This window comes from Gouania willdenowi, chromosome 8 (genome assembly GCF_900634775.1).
Source record: "Gouania willdenowi chromosome 8, fGouWil2.1, whole genome shotgun sequence".
NCBI classification, from domain to species: domain Eukaryota; kingdom Metazoa; phylum Chordata; class Actinopteri; order Blenniiformes; family Gobiesocidae; genus Gouania; species Gouania willdenowi.
Window position 1 is genome coordinate 24,554,391 of NC_041051.1, and position 23,480 is coordinate 24,577,870.

General features: G+C 38.7%; 2 protein-coding genes across 4 annotated transcripts in view; both read left to right on the forward strand.

The window, feature by feature from the left end:
* The window catches only part of plcd3a (phospholipase C, delta 3a), a 34,431-nt gene extending 21,740 nt beyond the window's left edge, over positions 1-12,691 (forward strand). The window contains exons 4-15 of one of the 2 annotated variants that reach the window (XM_028454382.1): positions 393-522; positions 936-1,161; positions 3,776-3,977; positions 4,404-4,548; positions 6,652-6,804; positions 6,902-7,054; positions 7,121-7,271; positions 7,421-7,537; positions 8,945-9,123; positions 9,272-9,407; positions 10,614-10,763; positions 11,504-12,691. In XM_028454382.1, coding sequence (XP_028310183.1) covers positions 393-522; positions 936-1,161; positions 3,776-3,977; positions 4,404-4,548; positions 6,652-6,804; positions 6,902-7,054; positions 7,121-7,271; positions 7,421-7,537; positions 8,945-9,123; positions 9,272-9,407; positions 10,614-10,763; positions 11,504-11,646 — 1,885 coding nt within the window. In that variant the 3' untranslated portion in view covers positions 11,647-12,691. Of the gene's footprint in view, positions 1-392; positions 523-935; positions 1,162-3,775; positions 3,978-4,403; positions 4,549-6,651; positions 6,805-6,901; positions 7,055-7,120; positions 7,272-7,420; positions 7,538-8,944; positions 9,124-9,271; positions 9,769-10,613; positions 10,764-11,503 lie in introns of those variants that run through there. The other variant, XM_028454381.1, reaches the window with a different exon arrangement.
* A 2,483-nt stretch (positions 12,692-15,174) lies between these two features.
* nmt1a (N-myristoyltransferase 1a) lies at positions 15,175-22,253 on the forward strand. Of its 2 annotated transcripts, none has more exons than XM_028454384.1 (12): positions 15,175-15,304; positions 16,672-16,771; positions 16,947-17,091; positions 17,188-17,306; positions 17,962-18,053; positions 18,122-18,238; positions 18,491-18,661; positions 19,347-19,455; positions 19,533-19,703; positions 19,780-19,944; positions 20,026-20,163; positions 21,083-22,253. In XM_028454384.1, exons 1-12 carry the CDS (start codon positions 15,198-15,200, stop codon positions 21,101-21,103), a joined length of 1,455 nt encoding a protein of 484 aa, XP_028310185.1. In that variant the 5' UTR covers positions 15,175-15,197; the 3' UTR covers positions 21,104-22,253. The 2 variants fall into 2 exon arrangements, with proteins under 2 accessions (XP_028310185.1, XP_028310184.1); XM_028454383.1 differs by having other exon boundaries at positions 15,191-15,304; positions 16,666-16,771.
* The last annotated feature ends 1,227 nt before the right edge of the window (positions 22,254-23,480 follow it).

Consider the following 23,480-nt stretch of genomic DNA (forward strand, 5'->3'; position numbering starts at 1 on the left):
ATTTTGCAAAATAAAACTGATGACTTGGCCACACATGATGTAACCTCTCTCATCACTGTTGCCTACAATACAGAACAATGTTGATGTGAACCCAAAAAAGGCAGAATTTCTTCAAAAGCTGCACATGTTTGGAAATGAAAGACAAAAATAGGTTTTTAAGTAGTTTACCTGTTCTCCCAATGGCTGTGTGGGTTTTGGTTACTCAGGGTTCCTCCTACATCCCATTAATATGTTTATTCTTTTTTTTGGTAAATGTGAGTCTTTGGTTGGGCTAACGGTCTCTCTGTGTGCATCCTGCAACAAAAATGAATGTGGTTCTGTGGCCTTCTTTATTTCAACTCCACTGATCTACAGTTTATAGTCCGGTTTTTTTCCTCTTTAACTCTTCACACTTGGATCCGAGGCTACCTGAGACGAGCAGATCAGAACCAGGATGGCAAAATGAGCTACGATGAGGTGAAACGGCTGCTGCAGATGATCAACATTGACCTGAGTGAGCAGTACGCTCGCTCTCTGTTCAAGGTGAAGATAATGCTTGCAATCTCAGGATAATTCCCAGGAGGAGTTAGAAGGCTAAACTCTGATAACACACACAGAGGAAACCACACAATGATTGGGTCGGTGAAAACAACTTTGTATGGAATCCTTTTCCTTGAACACCCTGGAGTGCAGCATCTGTGTTCTATTGCCAACACAGCAGCGAGCCAACCTTCAGCCCCCTGCCTCAATTTGATTCCCTCCTCTCCTTCCTCACAACAAATCAAAAGCTATTCATGTTTTTATTGTTGGGATTATTACTACCTGTCCCTGTGCTCTCTATTACAAACTAATTGCAGGGATTACGGGGATGGATCTCCCCATTTGGAATTGGAAGTACACCCAGTATGATTGCACACAGTGTTTGATATTCTTCTGCCTCCTCTGCCCTGCTTCAGCGCTGCGACCGCTCAGGTGACAACCGCCTGGATCACATAGAAATCGAGGAGTTCTGCAGGGAGCTACTGCGCCGACCCGAGCTGGACGCCGTGTTCAGACACTATTCCAGTAACGGCTGCGTGCTTTCTACCGCTGAGCTGCGTGACTTCCTGGGAGACCAGGGAGAAGACGCCTCCCTAAATCATGCTCAGAGTCTGATCCTCACCTTTGAGCTCAATGACTGGGGTAAGTGCTGAAACCACCCATCAAAGGATTCCCCGCACTAAACCATAATGTTGTCACACAAACACTGTGAATTTTACTGTGGTCTCCTGAGTGGGTAAACACTTATTTGGTGCAAACACTTTTTAGGGCATTTCACAAGGGAGGGGAGAACTGCATCACTGAAACTGACTTAGAAGTAAAACACTTGCATACAGATTATATAGAATGCAATGATTTCACCCAAACATTAAAAGGGCATTAAAGGGGCAGTGTTATGAAACGATCCTTTATAATGGTGTTGCTACAGTGATATACTTTCCTTTAGCCTCAATCAGAAGCCCAAAGTTGGAAAAAGTTATCTTTCCTCCCTCCCTTGTTATTCCACATTTTGTAAAAAGTCAGCTCTAAATGGGCGAATTGAATTTTTCTTGCCTTATGAGTCATAATGGGGAAACTCCTCCTCCTGACAATCTTGGCTCCTCCGACCCTATAAGAATGTGAGCCCCTCTCTCTCAAACAGCTAAAACAAACATGGCAAAGGCAGGTTGATATCACAGTTAATATCTTTACATTCAGTATATAGATAAACCAAAGAGTGTTCACAATCAGTTTCACTTTTAGGAGCCGTTACACCGCGTTGTATCGCCTTTATGGGATGATCTGACGTGTTTGTGACCCAATGTGATGCAGCGGTTGAACAAAACAATGTGCTATCATTTTAAATGGACTATTTCTGTGGTCAGAAGAGGTGAGGAGCAGAAGAAAGACTGTTAATGATTTACTCCACTGCTGCTGTGATAAACTTTACGCCTACTCATGAATATCATGAAGGCCCAAAAAACAGCCTGTTTTTAGGAGCGGTCTGGAAGTAACTCCGGGAAAGAGGCAATTTTGGGGAAAAAAAACTATGTTTTTGGGGTTCTTAGAACAATTGTAGATGAGTAAAAAAAATATCATAATACTGAACCTTTAAGCTAAAGATGCCACTTCCTGTATCTAAGGCCGACACTGCTGTGTTTGCCACTACTCATACTCTTTATACCACAGGCGTAATTGGAGCCTAAACCAGATAGATTTTTCTTTTTTTTAAAAAAAAAGAAGTAAAATAAATGCAATCAATGGGTTAATACAAATACAAATATTACAAATTTGGTACATTATAATAACCATAATCATAGTAATAATAATAATAATAGGGATGATTACAAAAGTTTCACATCATAAGCTAGGGTTCCCATGCCTTCATCTGCTTTCTGCAGCAACATTCATATTATATGTCTATTAGACACCAGACACATCTCTATTATCATCACTTTTAGTACCAGGAACACCAAGGTCTTATATTATTGATGACATTTTAGAGAAAACTTCCACGCTTGAAAGTATCGGGTTCCATAAATCTTGAAAACTTTGACCCTGTCTATATTTTTCAAAAGTTAATTTCTCCATTGGTTAAAGTTCTGATATTTGGGACAGAAATGTCTTAAAAATTGGAGGACAGTCATAGTCACAGTATACATTTCTTTGCAAATTGTGTTATTGTAATTAATAGTCTACATTTCCTCCTGTCCAAAGGGAGATCTTGCATATCGTTTAGCAAATATAGGTTAGGTTTCATATCAAAACCAGATAGATTTGATCTATTACTAGAAGGCACGGAGAGAGCACAGACCTCCGCTGCACCATAGCAGTCCCCCAAATTGCATTGTCACCTAAATTCAGGATATTGATCTGGATCATCCCCAAAATCTATTCAGTTGTCCCTTATCCCATTCTGCATTTTTCCCTGAAAATGTCATTAAAGTCGATCCATTAGATTTGAGTTAGACTGTTCACAGATGAATAAATAAACGTTGGCAAAAACATCACTTCCTTGGCAGAGGTAGGTAGTCGTTTTTTGTTGAAAATGCAATCGCAGGGCACTTTGTAAACCAACTTGTTAATATTCCAATAAAAACAGTAAAATAACAGAGACTAAGTTCTAAGTCACAGCTCTGGATGAACATTCATCTTTTGATGAAAACCCTTCCTGCGGTGCTGAAACATGGTGTTTTGCTTCAAGTGGTGACCATTTCAACTGCAGATTAACTACCCTTAGCTGGGCTAGTTGGTGATGCCCTGTTTGGCAGCGGTTACATTGGCTTTTCATTTGTGTAGTTGTGAAAAAGACGAATCTGCTCCAAGTGTGTTTATTAAAGTTAGGACGATAATTCGTGTGACGAGATATAAAGATATTGAAACGTCACAAGATGCATCATCAAGGATACGTGAGGTATCGCGAGGGGGAGGAGGGGTCTGATCATTATGGTTTGTTTTATTTTTTTATGTTTATGTTGAGTTGCAAAGGTCATACCCTGAGTCAAACATAACCATGGTTATTTTTTCAACTGCAATTTAAGATATGGTATTGTTATCGCGAGCCCATATCGTCTATCGTATCATGAACTCAGTGTATCGTCCCACCTCGAGTGTTTAGTGAAGTAAAAGATGTCTTGATGGCATTGACATCTATAAACACGTATTTTATCTAACGTAACATAATTCCAAAGTTACTTGCTAATGCCATGTGACGAACTGCCAAACTGTCTTTGCCTGCTCGTTGATACTGATGGAAACACTTTGATATTTGTTGCAGCTCAGAAGAACCAGTTCATGACCCAGAATGGCTTCACCATGTACATGCTTTCCCGAGAGAATGACGTCTTCAACCCTGACCACGTCCGAGTCTACCAGGACATGAGCCGCCCACTCCCCCACTACTTCATCTCCTCGTCCCACAACACGTACCTCACCAAGGACCAAGTGACCGGCAGCAGCAGCACGGAACCTTACATCAGGCACTCACAGCTCATCTTTCTCTACAGCAGTGTTTCCCAAACGTTATTGCTTCCCCCCCTTTATTTCATATCACAAGTACCTTTTAGCTCATGTTATACATTATTTATTTGTGTCTGTAGGCTTTTTCCTGTGTCTGGTCCAACATTAACCTTGAATTTCCTTGATGTTTTGTTCGTTTTAGAATTTGAGCTTCACCTTTTGGTGTATTTTAAAGAGTTGTGCCAGAAATTATTATTGATGAATGAGACAAAAGTCTGTGTGCATGTAAAAAAAATGTTACAAAATAAACTGACAAATGTTTCTGTGTACCTTCTGTGAGGTGTTCAAGTACCCCTAAGGGTACACGTACCCAAGTTTGGGAACCACTGCTCTATAGTTCATCCAGAGTTTGTGCTTTGTCTGAAACTGTTCTGTGTCCCTGTCAGGGCTCTGAATCAGGGCTGTCGCTGCGTGGAGCTTGACTGCTGGGACGGAGATAAAGGAGAACCTGTAATCTACCACGGCCACACTCTCACCTCCAAAGTGCCCTTTAAGGAGGTGATTGAAACCATCGCCCAGTATGCTTTTAAGGTAAAGTGACTCCTGCTTTGGAATCTTTCACTGCTGTTAACTTCCCTAAGTATGACATGGGCTGGTGTTCAAACTTTAATAACATACATAATCCATTTAACACAGCTAGACCATCGGATAGGGATGAATTTGTTATGACATTAATACTGTGGCTGTGATGAGACCTTTATAGAGTCTAATATGACACTGTTGTGGTTAAAGCTGCCAGAGATGAAAGTTTATTACCAGATATAAACACAGTGTAGGCCTCATAGATCAGTAAATCAAAGATTATTTGCTTGGAACAAATATGTAAAAGATTGAAACTGCCGCTCAAAAGTTTGCTTTGTTCTCCAATGTAAACACTTGGTTTAAGTTTTGGCACATTGCATTGTGGGATGTGGAGTACTGTAGATAGATGATAAGAAGTCCTTACTCTGATATTTTGTGTTTACCCAAAAATTCTGCCAAAGTGACTTTTCAACACATTTCTGGTATTTTCACTGAAAGCGAAACAATGGCAGATGTTTATTCGGGAATAAAACGCGTCCGCTGGTGCCACATTTTCTATGAAATGAGCACTTTTTTTGCACCGCGATTGTGTGTTTTGCCTCTAGCGGGCACAGCTCTGATTCTACCCAAGACAAATTCACATTATCGGACTCGGGCGGAGCAGACCTTTCCGCTGACACCTCGTTTGGCCCGATTAGAGCACTTTTAGAGCACTTTTGACGCTGGAGCCGCTTTCACACTGCTCTTTCCCATAAACACGGTGCACGGAGGGTGCACACTTCCTGCGCGTGGGCGTGGTTCCTTCACCTCTAACTGACACACCCCTAGCGTTTCAAAGCAGAGAGAAGTGCTTGTTTTTCCATGATTTTGAGACCTAATTTTATATATTTAGCGATATTTTTTTTTCACTTTTCAAATTTGGCTCAGTGGTCAATGACATGTTTCTGTGGTGTGACAAACTCATAACACAAATGTATTTTTGCTTTACACAGACTTTAATGTATCTCTGCCTCTGCGATCGATGTTGCTCTCCCTGCAGCAGTTTAATCATCACAGTTTGTGGAAAATGCCACGTCTTCGTATTTGGCCTTTGAGGTAGAGAGGAGGACTGTATTCACCTCCTCTGAGACCAAACCTACATTTGAACACTTGGAGGCCTTCCTTTTGTTCCACTCATTCTCACTTTTATTGCCCTGGTGCTGGATTGAATGTTAATACTGTGTGCTTTCCTGTGAACTGGGAAGCATTGATGAGAGATGTACCCTCTGGGGGGTATTTGAGCACATTGCATGGGGTGCACAGAAACATTTTTCAATTGATTTATTATTTTTTATGAATAAAAAAAAGGTTTCTTACTCATTAGAAAAGGCTTTTTCAAACATTATACATATGGATTGTTAAAGCCTAAAACACATAAATAATATTTTACCAAGTATGGGAGACGGGGGTGGTACTTCAGTCCTTAGAGTACATTTCTTCATGTTTTTAATGTTCTTAACCGTGTCATTGTGCAGGAGAAGCTTTGTGTTCCCTATTAGTAAAATTAGTATTAGATACAACATAAACTAGTTTAGAAAAATAGATTTTTAGTGGTGTTCTTGTCGCTAACACTAATTCTACTCCATTTGCACTTCAAAACAACTCAAATGTTAAAGTGCACAGTCTGAGAAAATGGATTTTCAACATTTCAAAATTTGTGACATGAATAAACGCAAGCAGCAGTTTATAAACTATTACCTCTTGCTACGTGAAAGTCAGTTTAAATAATCCCAATTCTATTAACAAATTCAAGCAAAAATGAAAACAATTATCATACAGTCACTAATAGAATCTTGAAATAGTTTGAACTAGAACAACTTGTTTTATTTGAAAGTGACATTTCACACCAGCTTTGCTTCAATCACATTTCTCTGTTAAAAGAAAATTGATTGAATGGATTTTTTTTTTGCTTTATTTATTATGCAATTATTTTTAATTAAATTATAATTTAAAAAAGTTTCTCAAAGGTAGAGTTTAATTTTCTGTGTAAACTATCAGAGGAACCCTGATTTCCTGATGTCCTATCCTTGTTGTTCTTGACTTGGATCTCCATGATCTCCCATTCCTTTGCAGGCGTCTCCATACCCCATAATCCTGTCCTTGGAGAACCACTGCTCTGTAGAGCAGCAGGCTGTCATGGCCAAACACCTCCGCTCCATCTTGGGCCAGAAGCTTCTGACCAGGCCTCTCAGCGATCAGCCCCTGAAAGCCCTGCCTTCTCCTGAGGTTGGGACTCAAACTCCCACACCCGAGAACATTTTTGAACACATCTGTCACCTTTTTGTCCAATGAAGTCATTTGTTGCGATGACAAAACGTTGCAGGAGCTGAAGGGACGTATTCTGGTAAAGGGGAAGAAGCATACCCCTCACCTGAGTCAGCTGAGTAAGAGTGGAAGCTCGGCAAGCTTCTCTTCCAGCTCTGAGGACGAGCTAGCAAGCAATAATAAGAGCACGCCTCGGAAAGAACCTACGAAGGTGAGCTCCGAGAGACGCTGAGGGGAGATTCAAGCATCTGTGTTGATGTTCCTCTGCTTTTCATAGATCTGTTCCAAACTGAGCCCTGAGCTGGCGGAGCTGGTGGTGTACTGCAGAAGTGTCCCTTTCCGAGGCTTTGAAAGCGTATCTGAATTACAGCCAAACGACATGTCCTCGTTCTCTGAAAGCGATGCCCTCCGGCTCATCAAAGACTCTGGTACAACTGTGAATATAATGACATCCCCGAAATTTTACAAAGAAGTCTGAAAGAATAAATCAGAGTCCTTAGTGCAGCTAGTTGTGCAGAAAAATGTAATCAGCCGCCAGTGTGTCGAGTTATGCCATTTCCTGTCTTTTCATCTGCAGGGAAGCTCTTTGTGAGACACAACAGCCAGCAGCTGAGCCGGATCTACCCTTCTGGCCAGCGCCTCCAATCATCCAACTATGATCCTCAGGAAATGTGGAATGGCGGTTGCCACATGGGTCAGTACTCTAAAACCAAAGCTAGATCGTTCAAGAACACACAGATTAAGGCAATCATCTTGAAAAGCTAATGCAAAGAGGAATTTATAGATTGAACAAAGGTTTTAAAATACGGGTGCACTGGGACAAAAATTCAGCCCTGGCCTTTTCTGTCCAGACCAGCCCACTACATTATCAGCGGACACCATGTAGAAGTCACTTATTAAGTCAGTAATACTCAACATTTCTGTTCTGACACTTTTTTCAGACTTTAGCTACCTTTTGCCAATAAACACCCATTTTTTCCTATTTTTTGACCATTTTGCTAACCTTGCCTGCAAGATAGATTCTCCTGGTGTTCACAAACACCAGAATCCATCTTGTGCTGCTCCAGCCCTTACCTTCCGTAAGCAAACCAAACCGCTTCAAACCAATCATGAGGCAGTGGTTGTAGTTTAGGGCAGGATATCCGGGTGTGACGAAGGCAGAAGCGTCAAAGCAAAACTGGCGTATGCGAAGTTGCGGGGAGAGGAACTAGCTGGGCTACCGCTATTAGCATCGCTCCAAATCAAATCAGAAAGATGTCGACGCAGGAGGTTGAACATGTGTAAGCTGCTATGAACTCAGTTTTCGAAGAATCCAGCATTTCCTTTTTTGAAAGAGCAACAGAGAAAGGCGCTTTGCGCATTTTTAGACGGTAAAGACGTATGTTTTCACCAGAGGAGCCTTGTTGTTGTTGTAGCCATAGCAGCGTCTCTGCCGTGTGATTGGCTAAAACAAAACATGGTGGACAGGCGATGTGCCCAATTAGCTTCAAGCGTTCTGTTCATGCCCCTCCCTGGTTCCGAAAGGATTCGCCAAACACAGACCCAGATCGATGTGGAGAACTAGAGGAAGAGCTACACATCAATCTGGCTCTTGCCAGGTTACATTTTTGCCAGTTAATTTTGACACTTTAATCAAATTTTTGTGCTTTCTTGTATTTTTTTGGCTACTTTTCATCCCTATATTTTGCCTCTTTTTGTTCCACATTTTGCCCTTTTTTACGACTGTTTGCCACTGTTTGCTCATTTAAGCTACCCTTTGCCATTAAATACCACCTGGTTCCTCTTTATCTGCCCACTTTTTGGTCACTCTTGACTGCTTTTGGCCCATTTTAGTCACTTTACACTCTTTTCATGCCACGCTTTTGCCACTTTTGGGCCATTTTTTGCCACCTGTTACCATGTCTGCCTCCACTCACTCTTCAAAAAAAAAACAACATAGCGGACTGGATGGGCCCACTTCAGGTCGCCGGCCAACCTGGACGATACCCGGTATGCCTGATGGCCAGTCCACCTCTGATTCCATCTCATAGTGATGAAATAAGTTCGACCCTAAGAATTTCAGCTCCATTGTTGACTCCGTCCTCCTCTCCGTACCCTGTAGTGGCCCTGAACTTCCAGACTCCTGGAGAGCAGATGGACCTGAACCAAGGACGCTTCCTCTCTAATGGTCGATGCGGATTTGTGCTCAAACCCAGCTTCTTATGCAACCCGACGTCCAACTTTAACCCAGAGAACACAGGAGGAGGCCCTGGTCATATCCCCACACAGCTAACTATACGGGTTTGTAGTCCAAAATCCAATGGAAGGAAGAGTCTTCTGTTAACCTTTCCAAGCTGCACATTTCTTCATAACTAAAAAAGTTTAGAAAAAGTAAACCATCCTTTTATTGTTTTAATTGTTCACTTTCATTCAACCTTTGTTTTCACAGATAATATCTGCACAGCAGCTTCCCAAAATCAATACGGACAAAGCCAGCTCTATTGTGGATCCACAAGTGTGGGTGGAAATTCATGGGGTGGCAATTGATAATACCCGAGACAAAACACACCGGATTGATAACAACGGTAACAAAATGAGCTTCACTTTATTCTGTATCATTTATTTTTGTTTAATTTCGATTAATCTTAATTTATTGGTGTTTAAATATCACACTTTAAACTCTACACACATAGCTGAAAAATACTCAGAGCCGATGCAAGTACATACAAACTCAACTCACAAAGAGTGTGACAGAAAGTATTTAAAACAGACTGTCAAACAGCTGCTTTTTAAAGCTATAAACAAAGGCTGTGTTTGGCAAACATGCCTCAGAAAGCAGCTTCACCATGTTTTGTGTTTTCCTCTGCATGCATATGGGGTGCCAAATGTAAAAACTCAGTCACAGTTTCATAGCTGACATATTTTGAAAATTTAGCTCACTTTCCTCACATTTAGCTATTTTTTCTTTCATTTGAGACAGAAATGAATTGCTAAAAATGTGTACACATAAAAGATCTAAATGTAAAAGCAAAATTTAAATCTAAATCTAAATGTTGAATGTAAATGTTAAACCTAAATCTAAATGTAAATGTTAAATATAGATGTAAATGTTGAATCTAAATCAAAATGTTAAATATAAATATAAATCTTCAGACAGTTTAACAGATGTAGATTAGGTGAGAGTACCGGCATGTTGTATGTGACTTTTGCCAGTGATGAAGACACCGAGAATGCAGAAGACCTCTGAGAGTGGGGTGTGTGTGGAGTGTGGGCGGGGCTGCGTGATCGACAGGCGCTGACCTGCCCATTTTGTATCATTTTTCAACATTTAGCTTTACACTTGGATACCGATTTAACATTTAGATTTAGATTTAAAAGTTAGATTTAGCATTTAAATTTAGATTTAGCATTTAGATATACATTTACCATTTACATTTAGATTTTTTTTTCCTGTGTACACAATTTTAACAATGATATAGAAAATGGTGTCTTACATGAATTTGTCTCAAATGAAAGAAATATGAGCCAAATCTGAGCAAAGTGAGCTAATAAGCTTTTCATCTCATAAGCTCAAAATATGTCAGCTATGAAACACTGACTGAGTTTTTACGTTGGGCACCCCATACATGCCAACACAGAAAGCAGCACATACCTAATCCACTTCTATGTCTTTGTTGTTGTTGGTGTGCCTTGCAGCTCTTTGACATGTTTTCATTCCGCCTTTCCTGTTCAACCATGATGACTTTTAAAGGCACAGCTCATCTCTCACAGCTCTAGTGCGCCCTCTACAGGTTTCAACCCGCGATGGGACTGCACTCTGAGCTTCCAGCTGCAGGTCCCAGATCTGGCCCTGGTCAGGTTTGTGGTGGAGGACCATGATCACACTGCCAAAAATGACTTTGTGGGACAGTTCACATTACCCTTCACAAGCCTTCGCACAGGTTTGCATGTTTATTCTGCCAGCTAGTGGTAAACAGAAAATATTCAATGCACTGTGTTTGTTATGGGGTGCTGATTGTAAAGTGGCTTATGCTAAAATAAACAGCAACAAACCACATTTAAAAAACATGTTTGAATTTTTGTTACTTACGACCAGATTTATAACAATATTTGTGAAAGTGGTGAAATCTAAATGTTAAATATGAAATCTAAATCAAAATGACAAATGATAAATCCAAATGTTAAATATGAAATCTAAATCAAAATGACAAATGATAAATCCAAATGTTAAATATGAAATCTAAATCAAAATGACAAATGATAAATCCAAATGTTAAATATGAAATCTAAATCTAAATCCAATTTTGAAATGTTAAATATGAAATCTAAATGTAAATGTGAAATAATAAACCTAAATCCAAATTTGAAATCTAAATGTTAAATCAAAATGTAAATGTTAAATCAAAATGTAAATGTTAAATCAAAATGTAAATGTTAAATCAAAATTTAAATGTTAAATCTTAATCTAAATGTGAAATATTAAATCCAAATGTTGAATCTAAATCTAAATGTAAATGTTAAATGTAAATGATAAATCTTAATAAAAAAAAACCCCTCTAGCTGTTAATCTGGTCAAAAGTACCATTAAAAAAAAAAAAAAAAAAAAAAAACATAAACGTGGTTTATTAATAAATGTTGCAAAAAGTTGCTGTTTATTTGTAACCAAGTGCTTTGTCTTCAGGTTATCGACATGTTCACCTCCTGAAGGCTGATGGCTCCAGTTTGTCTCCTGCCACCCTGTTCATCCATGTCAAAGTGGCTCGAAGGGGAGTTCCAATAAAGACTGTGTCTGAGCGGATGGCCGCGGCCAAAGCCAAGGCCTGATCACAGTCAGCAGATGATGATGATGATGATGATGAGGCTGACTTTTCTACAGCTTTGGGTGTGAGGGGTGACACACCCACTGATGCCAGTCTGTGTCACACTTCACAACGTGGTCCAACTTGATCTCATCCGCCTGCTATTTCAAAGATATCCCTTATTAGAGACACATTACAAAGCCACAGTTTTATGTATGAAACTAATAGCGAGCACTGTTTTTATTAATGTTAAATTAACTTTATATTTTAGATTTGTTTTATTTTCAATGTGAGAAGGATTTAAGAAAAATAGCACTTTATTAACATTTACAGTAAATGAAAAGCATTTACATTAAGCGAAGGTAATTGTTGAAAACATTACAAAAAATAATGATCTTAACACTAACTGTGAATTATTATTTATATTTAAATAACTACGGCGGGCAGATAAGTTAGTCTTACTTCAGCACTTATAATTTATCTGGAATGGCACAGCTAAATGCCACAACTTACAGAAAATACTTGAGATCCAGACAGTATTTACACAGAAATGTCGGTGTCCTTTAAAGTTGTTTCATTAGCATTAGCCCTAGCATTGCTTCGTTTGTCATTTTAAAAGGTGTTTAGTTATCTTTGATTTTTGCATGATGGTTGCCTGTCTCTTCTGTTGACAGTAGTGTATACTTAATTTTTTTGTTTTTGTTTGTTTGTTTCAAAGTATGGCCACTAAATCAAAAAAGGAGCAAAGTGGAGTTTGAACTAGTTTTAAAATTATGTGAACTGGTGAATGTTTGAAGTCATTCATTGTGATGGTTGTAAAATGACTTAGAGGTGGAAGAAAAAGCACAGAATATTCTGTAAGAACATTTTATATCAAAACCTTGGTAAAACAAGAAGACATAGTCATCACCATCCCCCCTCCCCCGATTGGCTGTCATTATAACCTACAACCTTTTCCTAAATGTCCTAAATCTAAGAACTTAGATGTACATAAGAAAATATTATCACATCAGAATATAAAATTACTAAGTTTCTAAGAAAAGCTGTCCCATTTGAAGAAAAATGGCACAAGGGCAATAACTCCATAAAAAATATTTGCGCACTTCTCATTTTCGAACTCATTAACTTATTGATACCCTGAAGCCACACACTAAATGTGGTTATCCTATCTTAAATGATTTCTAAGAAAAGCTGTCCCCTTTGAAGATAGCTCGAACAGAGTAAAGAAAAGCAGAACAAGGGCAATGGCTCCAGAAAAAATGATTGCGCACTTCTCATTTTCGAACTCCATCAAGGTATTGATACCCTGAAGCCACACACCGAATTTGATTATCCTATTTAAATGGTTTCTGAGAAAAGCTGTCCCTTTTGAAGATTGCTTGAACAGAGTAAAGAAAAACAGAACAAGGGCAATAACTCCGGAAAAATAATTGCGCTCTTCTCATTTTCGAACTTCATCAACTTATTGATACCCTGAAGCCACACACCGAATTTGATTATCCTATCTTAAATGGTTTCTGAGAAAAGCTGTCCCCTTTGAAAATACCTTGAACAGAGTCCAAAAAATAGAACAAGGGCAATAACTCTGGAATAAATAATTGCGCACTTCTCATTTTTAAACTCCATCAAGGTATTGGTACCCTGAAGCCACACACTGAATTTGGTTATCCTATCTCAAACAAATTCTGAGAAAAGCTGTCCCCTTTAACTCGGACGGACGGACACAACGTTTTGATAACATTAACATGTTTAATGAAAATAACAAAATGTTTTTTTGTAAGTGATGTAGAACATTACTTTACAAAGGTGAGGCTAATTATTGTGTCAGTAGATGTAACATGAAAAGAAATGTTTGTAAAATAACACTAATCTGTTGGCTGTGAATGTATGTTATGTAGAGAAAAAAAAATACTTTTTTTAATAAAGTACTTATACTGATATGAGTGGAAGACTTTCTATAACTTCAGAACTGTGATTATTATTGGTTTTGTATCATTTGTATAGATTATGGGCTAAGATACACCACAGAGTATAGATATATTACCTAAAAGCAAATGCAGTGGGTGATTTATATGAAAACCTAGATGCACAGTATTCAAAAAGTTGTTTAAATAAAGAGTATTTATCTCAGTACTCAGGAAGAAAAAAATGTTAACTATGATTCCACACAAGTGTTAAAAGCCTATCCAGTGGCAGTAAGTAAATGTAAAGTGTCTTCTTCAGTTTAATACACTGACAGCTATAACATATGGCTTCTAGCAGGTATATTATAATTGTAAAATTGGTTTTAAGGTAAGTGACTTCAACAAATACCAAACTGTGACTGCAGGTGAAATGGCATATTTAAAACTGTAGCTCCAGTGGGACGTCCCCCTTGTGTTTGGGCAGATCGGTTACAGGAGGTCCAAGTATTATCCAGAATACGATGAAATGGAATAAGCAGCGACTAATCCTCTGCCACAAAATGGAAGCTTGTCAGACACGGTTTGAGAAACTCAACAGTCAGTTATTACCGCAAGACTCAAACACATCTTCGGTAGGATTTTCTGAGAAGCAGGTAAACAATAAATATGTATATCTTGGTGCAATAAGTCTAGTAGAGTGCATTAGATCATGAGCTGTTTCAGTAGGATGATCTATTCTGTAATGAAACACCAATAATCAAAACAAAGGAACTAACCAATGTTAATTCTGACAACGAATGTTGATTTAGTTTTAGTGTTTTGAATAAAAAGCAACTTAGTTTAAGTCAAAATTTAGTCATCAGAACTATTAGAGTTAAAGTCTAGATTTTAGTCGACTAAAACATAAATATAAGAGTAGGAGTTCATGCATTTTTTTTTAACGATTAAATTACCATGTATCATCTTAGTATGGGATGGTATTAATGTTTGTAAATACACACAGACAAATTTGATATGAACAATAATATGACCACATAAGTTCTGATTGGATTTTGTCCCATGGGATGAAATGATAGTTTTTTATTTGATAAAATGTTTTTTAAATTAGTCATAGTTGTGTTGTCACAAAAAAAGGTATTCAAGAAAATGAACACTGGAACAAACTAATATTTTTATTTATTGAATAAATGAAACAAATATATTCACAGGCAGAAATGAAACGAAATAGGAAAATTTGAAAATATTTCAGCATAAAAGAAAAACAATCTCTTTAAAAAGCAATAGAATGTCAGGGAAGAAAACATAAAAACTGCATGCAAAATTATTTTAAACTGTCAAATTAAAACTAAAGCTTCAGCTAGTAATAATAATAAAAAGGCGAATTAAAACATGCACAGAGTACTTTAAAAACAAAACAAAAACTCAAGATTCTCTGCAGCCATCATGCTGTTCCACATTAATGGACCATAGTAATTAATCAAGGCTAAGATTATGTTTTAACTTCTAGGAACTAATATTTGTGTTTTTCAAGCATTTTTAGTTTGTTTGTGTATGTCTTGTAAACACTTCAAAAAACCGTAAAACACAACCCCTTTCGGACATCCAGCCAATCACAGCGAGGCTAATTTAAAGGTTTTGGGGCACGCGTCGACTTCTCACTTCCTGGTTAAAGATGGCGGATGAGAATGAGACAGCACCGCTGCCGGAGAAAGAGGAGGATGGGGAGGACCACGGACATTGCAGCGACTGTGAGAATGAAGAGCACCATTCTGACGAAGGGTGAGAGACTGGCCGCCTCCGGCTTAGGTGGAAAACATGTCGCCCCGTCTTGAATTTTTGAGCCAAGCTAAACTGAACTACAACCCTCGGCAAGCGGTCGGCTTCCACGGGCGGCCATAGTTAGAAGTAGTACCACCCACTTGGTCGTTTCCCATTCGCCAGGAGCAGAGTTGGCTTGTCTGTTGTTGGATCTGATTGGCCACGAGTGTTGTCTGTCACCTACGTGGGCAGGCTTTGGAGCAAAGTTAGCAAGGCGTAGCATGGAGAAGTGCTGGACCGTCCAAGGCGAATAGTATACAAAACGTGACATTTATTTCACAAGAAGACGTCATTCAAATATAATACGGTCCATCACTGTTAAATAAATCAATACATTGTTCACGAGTGTCGAGTGGCTGTTCAACTGAGTCAGTCCGAGTAGACATTGTGCAAGTTGTCTTACATGCTAATCGAGGTGTCAAACCCTATTGTCCGTTTTCGGATTTACAGTCTAGTAAAAGGTGAAACATGCACGTCGTTGTTCGTAGACAGTGGTCTGCATTGATCTCATAACTGGGGGTGTGTGTGTGGAGGATCTTCGATCTAGTGCTTTTGATTGCAGAAATGTGCGGCGTCTTGTGACAATCTATGGCTGAGCAGCTGAAAATAGGCTTGGGTGGAAATCCTGCTTCGCCTGCACTGCGAGCTCCTAATGTTTACCAAGGTGTGCACTTACAAAATCGCAGCCGCTGGTGCCATTGTGTGTGTTAGCGCCTACAATGATGTACTCATTTATATAGTGATAGGTTTGTTTCCCTCTCCTGGTTCTGGCTGAGCCACTGTGTTGAGATGGAAGCTTGCAGAATAAACTAGTGAATGTTGTCTATTGTCCCTGTTGTAACATTCACATGGACACACATGGGTAGTAGATGCAACGTTCTCTTCTACCTGAGGTCATGTGATTCACCATCTGTGCGCATTACAAATACAGGTCAGTGCTTGACCTCACTACTCAATAGGACGCTAATAGGATTATCCTGCCTAAGTAAGTATGCTGTTTTCCTCCGCCAAGAGGATTTGATGGAATGGATAGGTGGAGGTGTGTCATGTTATGGATGGAAGTAAGAGGCTACATAATGTGTTTGAACTAAATTCTCCAGTTAAAGGAATTTCACTGCTCTCTCAGTTTGTCCCTCAAAAATGAATAATTGGCTGTTACCAAGCCCAGAGTGTCGCCAGTGATTAAATAAAATAATGTTTAGATTTATTTTTAAAGATGCATTAGGAATAGTGGTGTTTAATCATCTAAACTGTTCAGAGTAAGTCCTTACCTGAATCTGTGTTTTCCTTTGAGATGGTGGTCTATTTTTGTCTTGTCCCAGTGACAGGGGGCTTGCTGATGACACTGGCACCAAGAAGAAGAAAAAGAAGCAGAAAAGGAAGAAGAAATCTGCTTCCACAGAAGCTGTTCAGGACTCCCTTGCCAAGGCATGTATTTGATGTTCCTGTATACACTTTTTATGCTCTATCCACTGGTATTGGTGTTGTTTCAAATCTACCTGAAGGTGGTTGAAATTAAAACCGCATTCTAATAATCCACACAGCAACATATATGTGATAAAGATTTTTTTTCCCCATTGGGTTCTTCTTTACATCCCACCAGGTGAATTCATTGCCACCTGATAAGCTGCAGGAAATCCAAAAGGCCATTGAACTGTTCTCCGTGGGCCAAGGTCCGGCTAAAACCATGGAAGAGGCCACTCGGAGAAGCTACCAGTTCTGGGACACTCAGCCTGTGCCCAAGCTTGGTGAGAAATGTGTTCATTTCCGACCTCATGCCGACACGTCGTAGGCACTGCAGGTTTTTGTGCTTCTTCTCACACACATGCATTGTTTTCCTTCAGGTGAGACGGTGACGACACACGGTTCTATTGAACCTGACAAAGACTCCATTCGAGAGGAACCCTACAGCCTCCCACAGGGCTTCAGTTGGGACACACTCGACTTGGGGGACTCTGCTGTGGTAAGATGGCAAATTATATTTCAACTAGGGATGCAGCAAAGTATTCTATTATTAATCGGTTAATCTATTCATTTTTTAAACTGATTAACCATTCAAGAGAAATCGCACATTTCAGTCTTTATTCCTCTTGATCTATTCCATAACTAACAGATTTACATGACGCAAAAATCCTTTTGAACTTTTTTTATTGCACAAAACAAATAAACATATTTGACAAACATATACATTTCACATGACCTTTTTAATTCGTAATATTTATTAAATAAAGGCCAGAATAAGCAACATTACCTAAACAAACACAACCACATTGCTAAATTTAGATAAAACAAAAGATTTTCCCAAAGATCAACAATGAAAAATAGAATTGGACATTTAACTTAAAAAGTAAAACGCAACTTATTTTTGCCATTTTTTGGCTGTGATAATATGCATAATTTTATCAACATTTATCTAACAAAGCTTCTATTCTTCACACACTCACTGTGACGAACGAGTTGCACATGATCAAAGTAATGGGTCGGCCTGTTCAGCACTCTAAACAGAAAGTTACAATCAAAACCACACATTGGTTTGAGGGCGTAGCAGGGGTATAATTTGATATCTCTACTATTTACTGAGGGTCTTTTTCTATTCACTGTTTTGTTTATGAAACCAGCTGAAGGAGCTTTACACTCTTCTAAACGAGAATTATGTGGAAGACGATGACAACATGTTCAGATTTGACTACTCCCCTGAGTTCCTCCTCTGGTAATTGATCACATTAACTTTGAGTTACAACCCTGAGTCTTTTGTTAAGTGATGCGTTCTGCCTCCAGGGCCCTGCGCCCCCCTGGTTGGTTGCCCCAGTGGCACTGTGGTGTGAGGGTTAACTCCAATCAGAAGCTGGTTGGCTTCATCAGTGCCATTCCTGCCACCATTCACATTTTTGACATGTAAGTATTTGTACGTGAATAAAGAACAGCAAATCATAGCAGTGTTGTATGTAGTGAGTTATTCAGAGGCAGCAGAGCTTTCAGTTTACAAGAAAAGTATAAAGGAAGTTACTTATGGTCGCAGGAAAACAGAGGAAGTTTAAGGATTTTAAAAACTTTAAATCTGAAAATACATGTATGTACGATTTTTCTTTTGTGCAAAATGTTAAATCTGAATAATACACTAATATTCTTCATTTTTTCACATTTCAGAGAGAAGAAAATGGTTGAGATCAATTTTCTCTGTGTTCACAAAAAGCTTCGTGCCAAGCGAGTCGCTCCTGTTCTGATCAGAGAGATCACCCGGCGGGTCAACCTGCAGGGTATTTTCCAGGCAGTGTACACTGCAGGAGTGGTACTACCAAAGCCCGTGGGCACGTGCAGGTGCTTCTTACACAGCAGCAGCATCACAAATAAATACTACTCACACATTTTTTTCACTGCTTTTAAAGCAGGACACACACAAATGGATGTTTTATCTGTTACAGACCAACACATGAAGATAAAAAAATCAGACATAGAACAGTTTTGATCTCACTGTGTGTTTGAGCTCAAATATTCTTCACACACTCACACCAGTTCTGTCTCACCGCTGGTTGTCCCCCAAGATAGTAATCAATCTAACAACGTGCGTTCATGGCAACTCTGGATTTTCGGAGCTCCTACCTTGAAAAAAAATGACTTACAACACCGCCTATAGTTGGACTTCCTACTCGGTTATTTTGGGGAAAAATCTAATGTTACAGCCGTCACTGATCAGCCATATTTAAGATACTTCCATGTGCTGCTGCTGGACTGGGTTGAATTTGGAGAACAGAATTTTTAACTGGGAAATGCTGAGTTCCAAGTTGCCTTGAACACAGCGTTAGGAGTTTTCAGTCAGCTGCTTTGCCATCAATTGGTCAAGTAGGAGGAAAATCAGGACAAAGACAGCCTGATTGTGTTGTTGTGTGTGTACTTTCCATTAATTGTCCTTGAAGAGCAATTAGGCCACAACTGCCAACAATCCATGTTTTGTTTCTGTTACAGTGTTACTTATTGCTAATGTTGGTCGGTGTGTGTTTCTCAGGTACTGGCATCGCTCTCTGAATCCCAGAAAGTTAATTGAGGTGAAGTTCTCACACCTGAGCAGGAACATGACTATGCAGCGCACCATGAAGTTGTACCGCCTGCCTGAGGTTGGTAAAGGTTGTTGTTTTGAGTTGCGTTCTTCCAACTCATCTTTATTCTCTGTATCCAATCCTAATCTCTTCAGACTCCAAAGACTAAGGGTTTGCGGCCAATGACAAAGAAGGATGTGCCGGTTGTGCATCGCCTCCTGCGTGAGTATCTGAGCCAGTTCAACCTGGTACCCGTCATGAACCAGGAGGAGGTCTCTCACTGGCTGCTGCCGCGGGAAAATATCATCGACACATATTTAGTGGAGGTGAGAAGTCAGACTTTAGTTCTCCTCTCAAGTAATTTCTGTGTTCTGTGCATAATATGTTGTGTTTTATCTAAAGAATGATGGAAAAGTGACGGACTTCGTGAGCTTCTACACACTGCCATCCACAATCATGAATCACCCTGTGCACCGCAGTCTAAAAGCAGCGTACTCATTCTACAACGTGCACACCACCACGCCTCTGCTGGACCTGATGTCCGACGCCCTCGTCCTGGCCAAATCGGTGCGTTTTCCTTCCAACACGTGCTGTCATCAACTGTTAATTATTTGTTTTAGCTAATGTGACGTATCCTTGTCTTTTTAGAAAGGTTTCGATGTCTTTAATGCACTGGATCTAATGGAAAACAAGACGTTCTTGGAAAAGCTGAAGTTCGGCATTGGTGATGGGAATCTACAGTATTACCTGTACAATTGGAAGTGTCCCAGCATGGGCTCGGAAAAGGTGCATGTTTACAAGTTATACCTACACATTTTTCTTCTTTCACTGAAAAAAAATTCAATGCAGCACTTTGCTTATGTTTCAGCCCATTAAGAAAACGAGAAAGTATTTTACCATAATCGATAAATTAAACAATAAATATGTTATCTTATTTTTGTTGTTTTTACCTTTGACTTGCAAAGCAGTAAATGGTTGTTTTCAGTTACTAAAGTTCAATTACAATTACCACAGTTAAAGTGTTTGCTTTAAGAAAACTATATCTGCACCCATTAATTTTTTGTAATGTATTTTTTTAATTCTTATTCTAAAGCCCTTTAAAACATCCCACATGTGAACAAAGTTCTTTCAAAGGATCACAGTGTTGTATTTCTGTATTCTATAGTCATTTATAATCATGTTGTGGTAATTGTATGTGTGTTGAGTTGTATGGTGTTGATCATTGTGTAAAAGCTCAACATTATTTGCAATAGTTAATAACTGAATTGAATAGCTAATTATTATCAATAACAATAGTTGCATTGCCCCTGCATTCACTGTATTGTTGCTATGATTATGATAATTACCATGTCGTCCCTAATTAAAAACATTTATGTTATTTTTATTGGGGAGAACTTGATATGAAACATATTTTAATGATTGTTAAATTGTTATTAAACAGAAACATTTTTTTCTAATATTGCATGTAATGGAATTTGAATTGGATTACCATGCCAATTATTTTTTTTTTTTTGCCATAATTGTAATTAATTAGTTATTAATTAACAATTTAAAATGGCTCCAAATCTCCCTCCAGTCCAGGCTGTACAAGACGAGAGTTTTAGTGCTTTTATTTTTACATTATTTTACTCATATCCTAAAAATCTTTAGATGACCCTAAGTTTTCATTTGACAACCCTTAACAGTTTCAATGCTTTATTCACAGGTTGGATTGGTTCTGCAGTGACGTCACTGCAAAACATCGTATCAGGCCAGCAGGTGGCGCCATCGCTCTCACCCTCTCACAGGTGGACCGGGATGTTCCCGCTTCAGGAAAAGAAATACTCATATTTTTACTTTTTGACCTTTTCATCTTTGACTGCACTACTGCTGCTAGGCCAGGGAGGCGGAGCTGGGGGGAGGAGCTTTCACCTCTTCTTTCTGCCACCATCACACAGACCTGCAGCCATTGTAGTTACCATCTGAAGAACGTGTCAGACATGAGAATGCTGTCCTGATTGTACCACACACATTCACGCAAGCAAAACCTCAAAGGTCCCCATATTCCAAACACTGACATGAACCATTCATGTGAATAATTTCAGACATAACTCCAGATACAAAACACACACAGACTAAAACCTTGTGTTATTTTATTCCTAACTTTTGGAAGCTTTTTTTTTTTTATTTTTCTTTGCAATGAAATCTCCCATCTTAAAGTTTTAGAGAAAAAAAACAATTGATATTTTAAGGATGGAAAGGCTATAAGAGATGAGGTAATAAATGCCAAAAAATGGACGAAAGATAAGGGCTTCTGCTCGGAGTCTTCTGTCATGCTTGATTCCATGTCTCCTCTTCCCATTTGGTCCTAAAGATGTTGAAACGATGCTTAAAGATGATACCAAAGCAGGCGTTCATCTTCTGGAGTTGCCTTCATCTATAGTAACTGTCGTACTCGTGTCTCTCTTGCCCAGTTTTACTGCACTAACAAAATAATCTGGAAAACAGACTGATGGCTCTGCCTAATCATTTGCCAAGGCTGAATTGTTCTGGAAGTTCTGAAAGGTTTAATTTTGCATGTTTACTATCGGTAACACGGTGAGAATTGACGCCTCTGTGATGCCACAGACTTTAACATACGCTCAGAAAGATTCTGTAAAGCCTTTGGGTGTAATCAGTACTTCAAAGACAGTTTGGGATGTTGCCTTTCAAGGTTTAAATACAAGCTTAGTGGATTTTCACAAGAAGTCTTAAGGTTATTTAGAAAAAAATGCATTTCACTAATCCATCTTGAATCCTCACAAATTGCAAAAAAAAAAAAATACTTCAAAGCTGACAAGTGTGTGTGTATGGTGTGTGTTTTGTATTATTTAAGGAAATAAAGGCATAAACGACGAGCTTGAAGGGCAACCTTATTGGAAATGTTGGAGCTGCGTCTTCTGACAGCGGCAGTCTGAGATGTGCATTGTGTGTGAATGATCAAGCTTACTGGGGACTTGCTCCCATTAAAGTGTTTCTTATGTAAAGGTCTTGGTTTTATTTACAAATAGATGTGAACAAGGAAGAAATGTTACAAGAAATGAATGTGGAGTATGGATAATTTTTCATTTGGTAACAAAAATAAAGACTAGAAGTTGCTGTGAGCTTTGGTATTTCCTTTAACTTTAATTTTTGAAACCGTCAACAGTGAAAGATGAGGCTAGTTGCTCAGATCTGACTTGAGCAGAAGTGTCAAACTAATTTCAGTAAAGGGGCCAAATACAGACCAGTTTGAGGATAAGTGGGCCAGAGATTTTAGGTCGGAAAATAGTAAATCTAACAGTAATGTACCCTGGTTTGCGTGTATAAATGATATGTAGACGATACAGTGTGTGAATGTATCAGTACCTGCAGAAACTTCATGAAATTTTGTGGAATCATTTCAGGAAGGTTAGCCCGATTTTGGAAAAATTTAGAGTCTTTTTTAACAATTTGAGATTAAAATTACTGCCGTCATGTAATATAAGAACTGGTAATTTTGTGGATTTTAATAGATTTTTTTTTTTTGTATTTGGAGGTGCTGAGATATCTACAACTAAATTAGTTGGTAATTTACAAAACGTTTCAGGATTATTTTTTTTTTTCATTTTTACTTTCTTGAGCGGGCTGAATTTGATGCTCTAAAGGGCCGGATTTGTGTCCCCGGGCCTTGAGTTTGAGACATGTGCTTTTAGAGTAAGGTTGAACTCTGTGTAGTCCCACCCATCATTTTTACTGTTAAACCCATAAAATATTATCTATAATTTTTTGTCTTAATCTTAGATAGAAAGATAGATAATAATCTGAATATTTTTTTTTTAAATGTATTGTAGAAGCACAACAAAAAATTCAAATAAATATAAACACAAACTAAATTCAAAATTAATTAATTTAACTTAATTTATACGAGTGAAAGGATTGAAAAAATCTAACTAAAATCACAGATGAAAAAAAATGGTGTTCATAGTTCAGTTACGTAACAGTTGTCTCTGCTACGTCACTCACAGCGTGCACTGACTGCTGATTTGTTTAAACATGTTGACCCAGCCCTAACAAATGTTCTGATTGGCTATCGGTAGCGGCCCCTGTTGTGTGGGCGAGGCTTA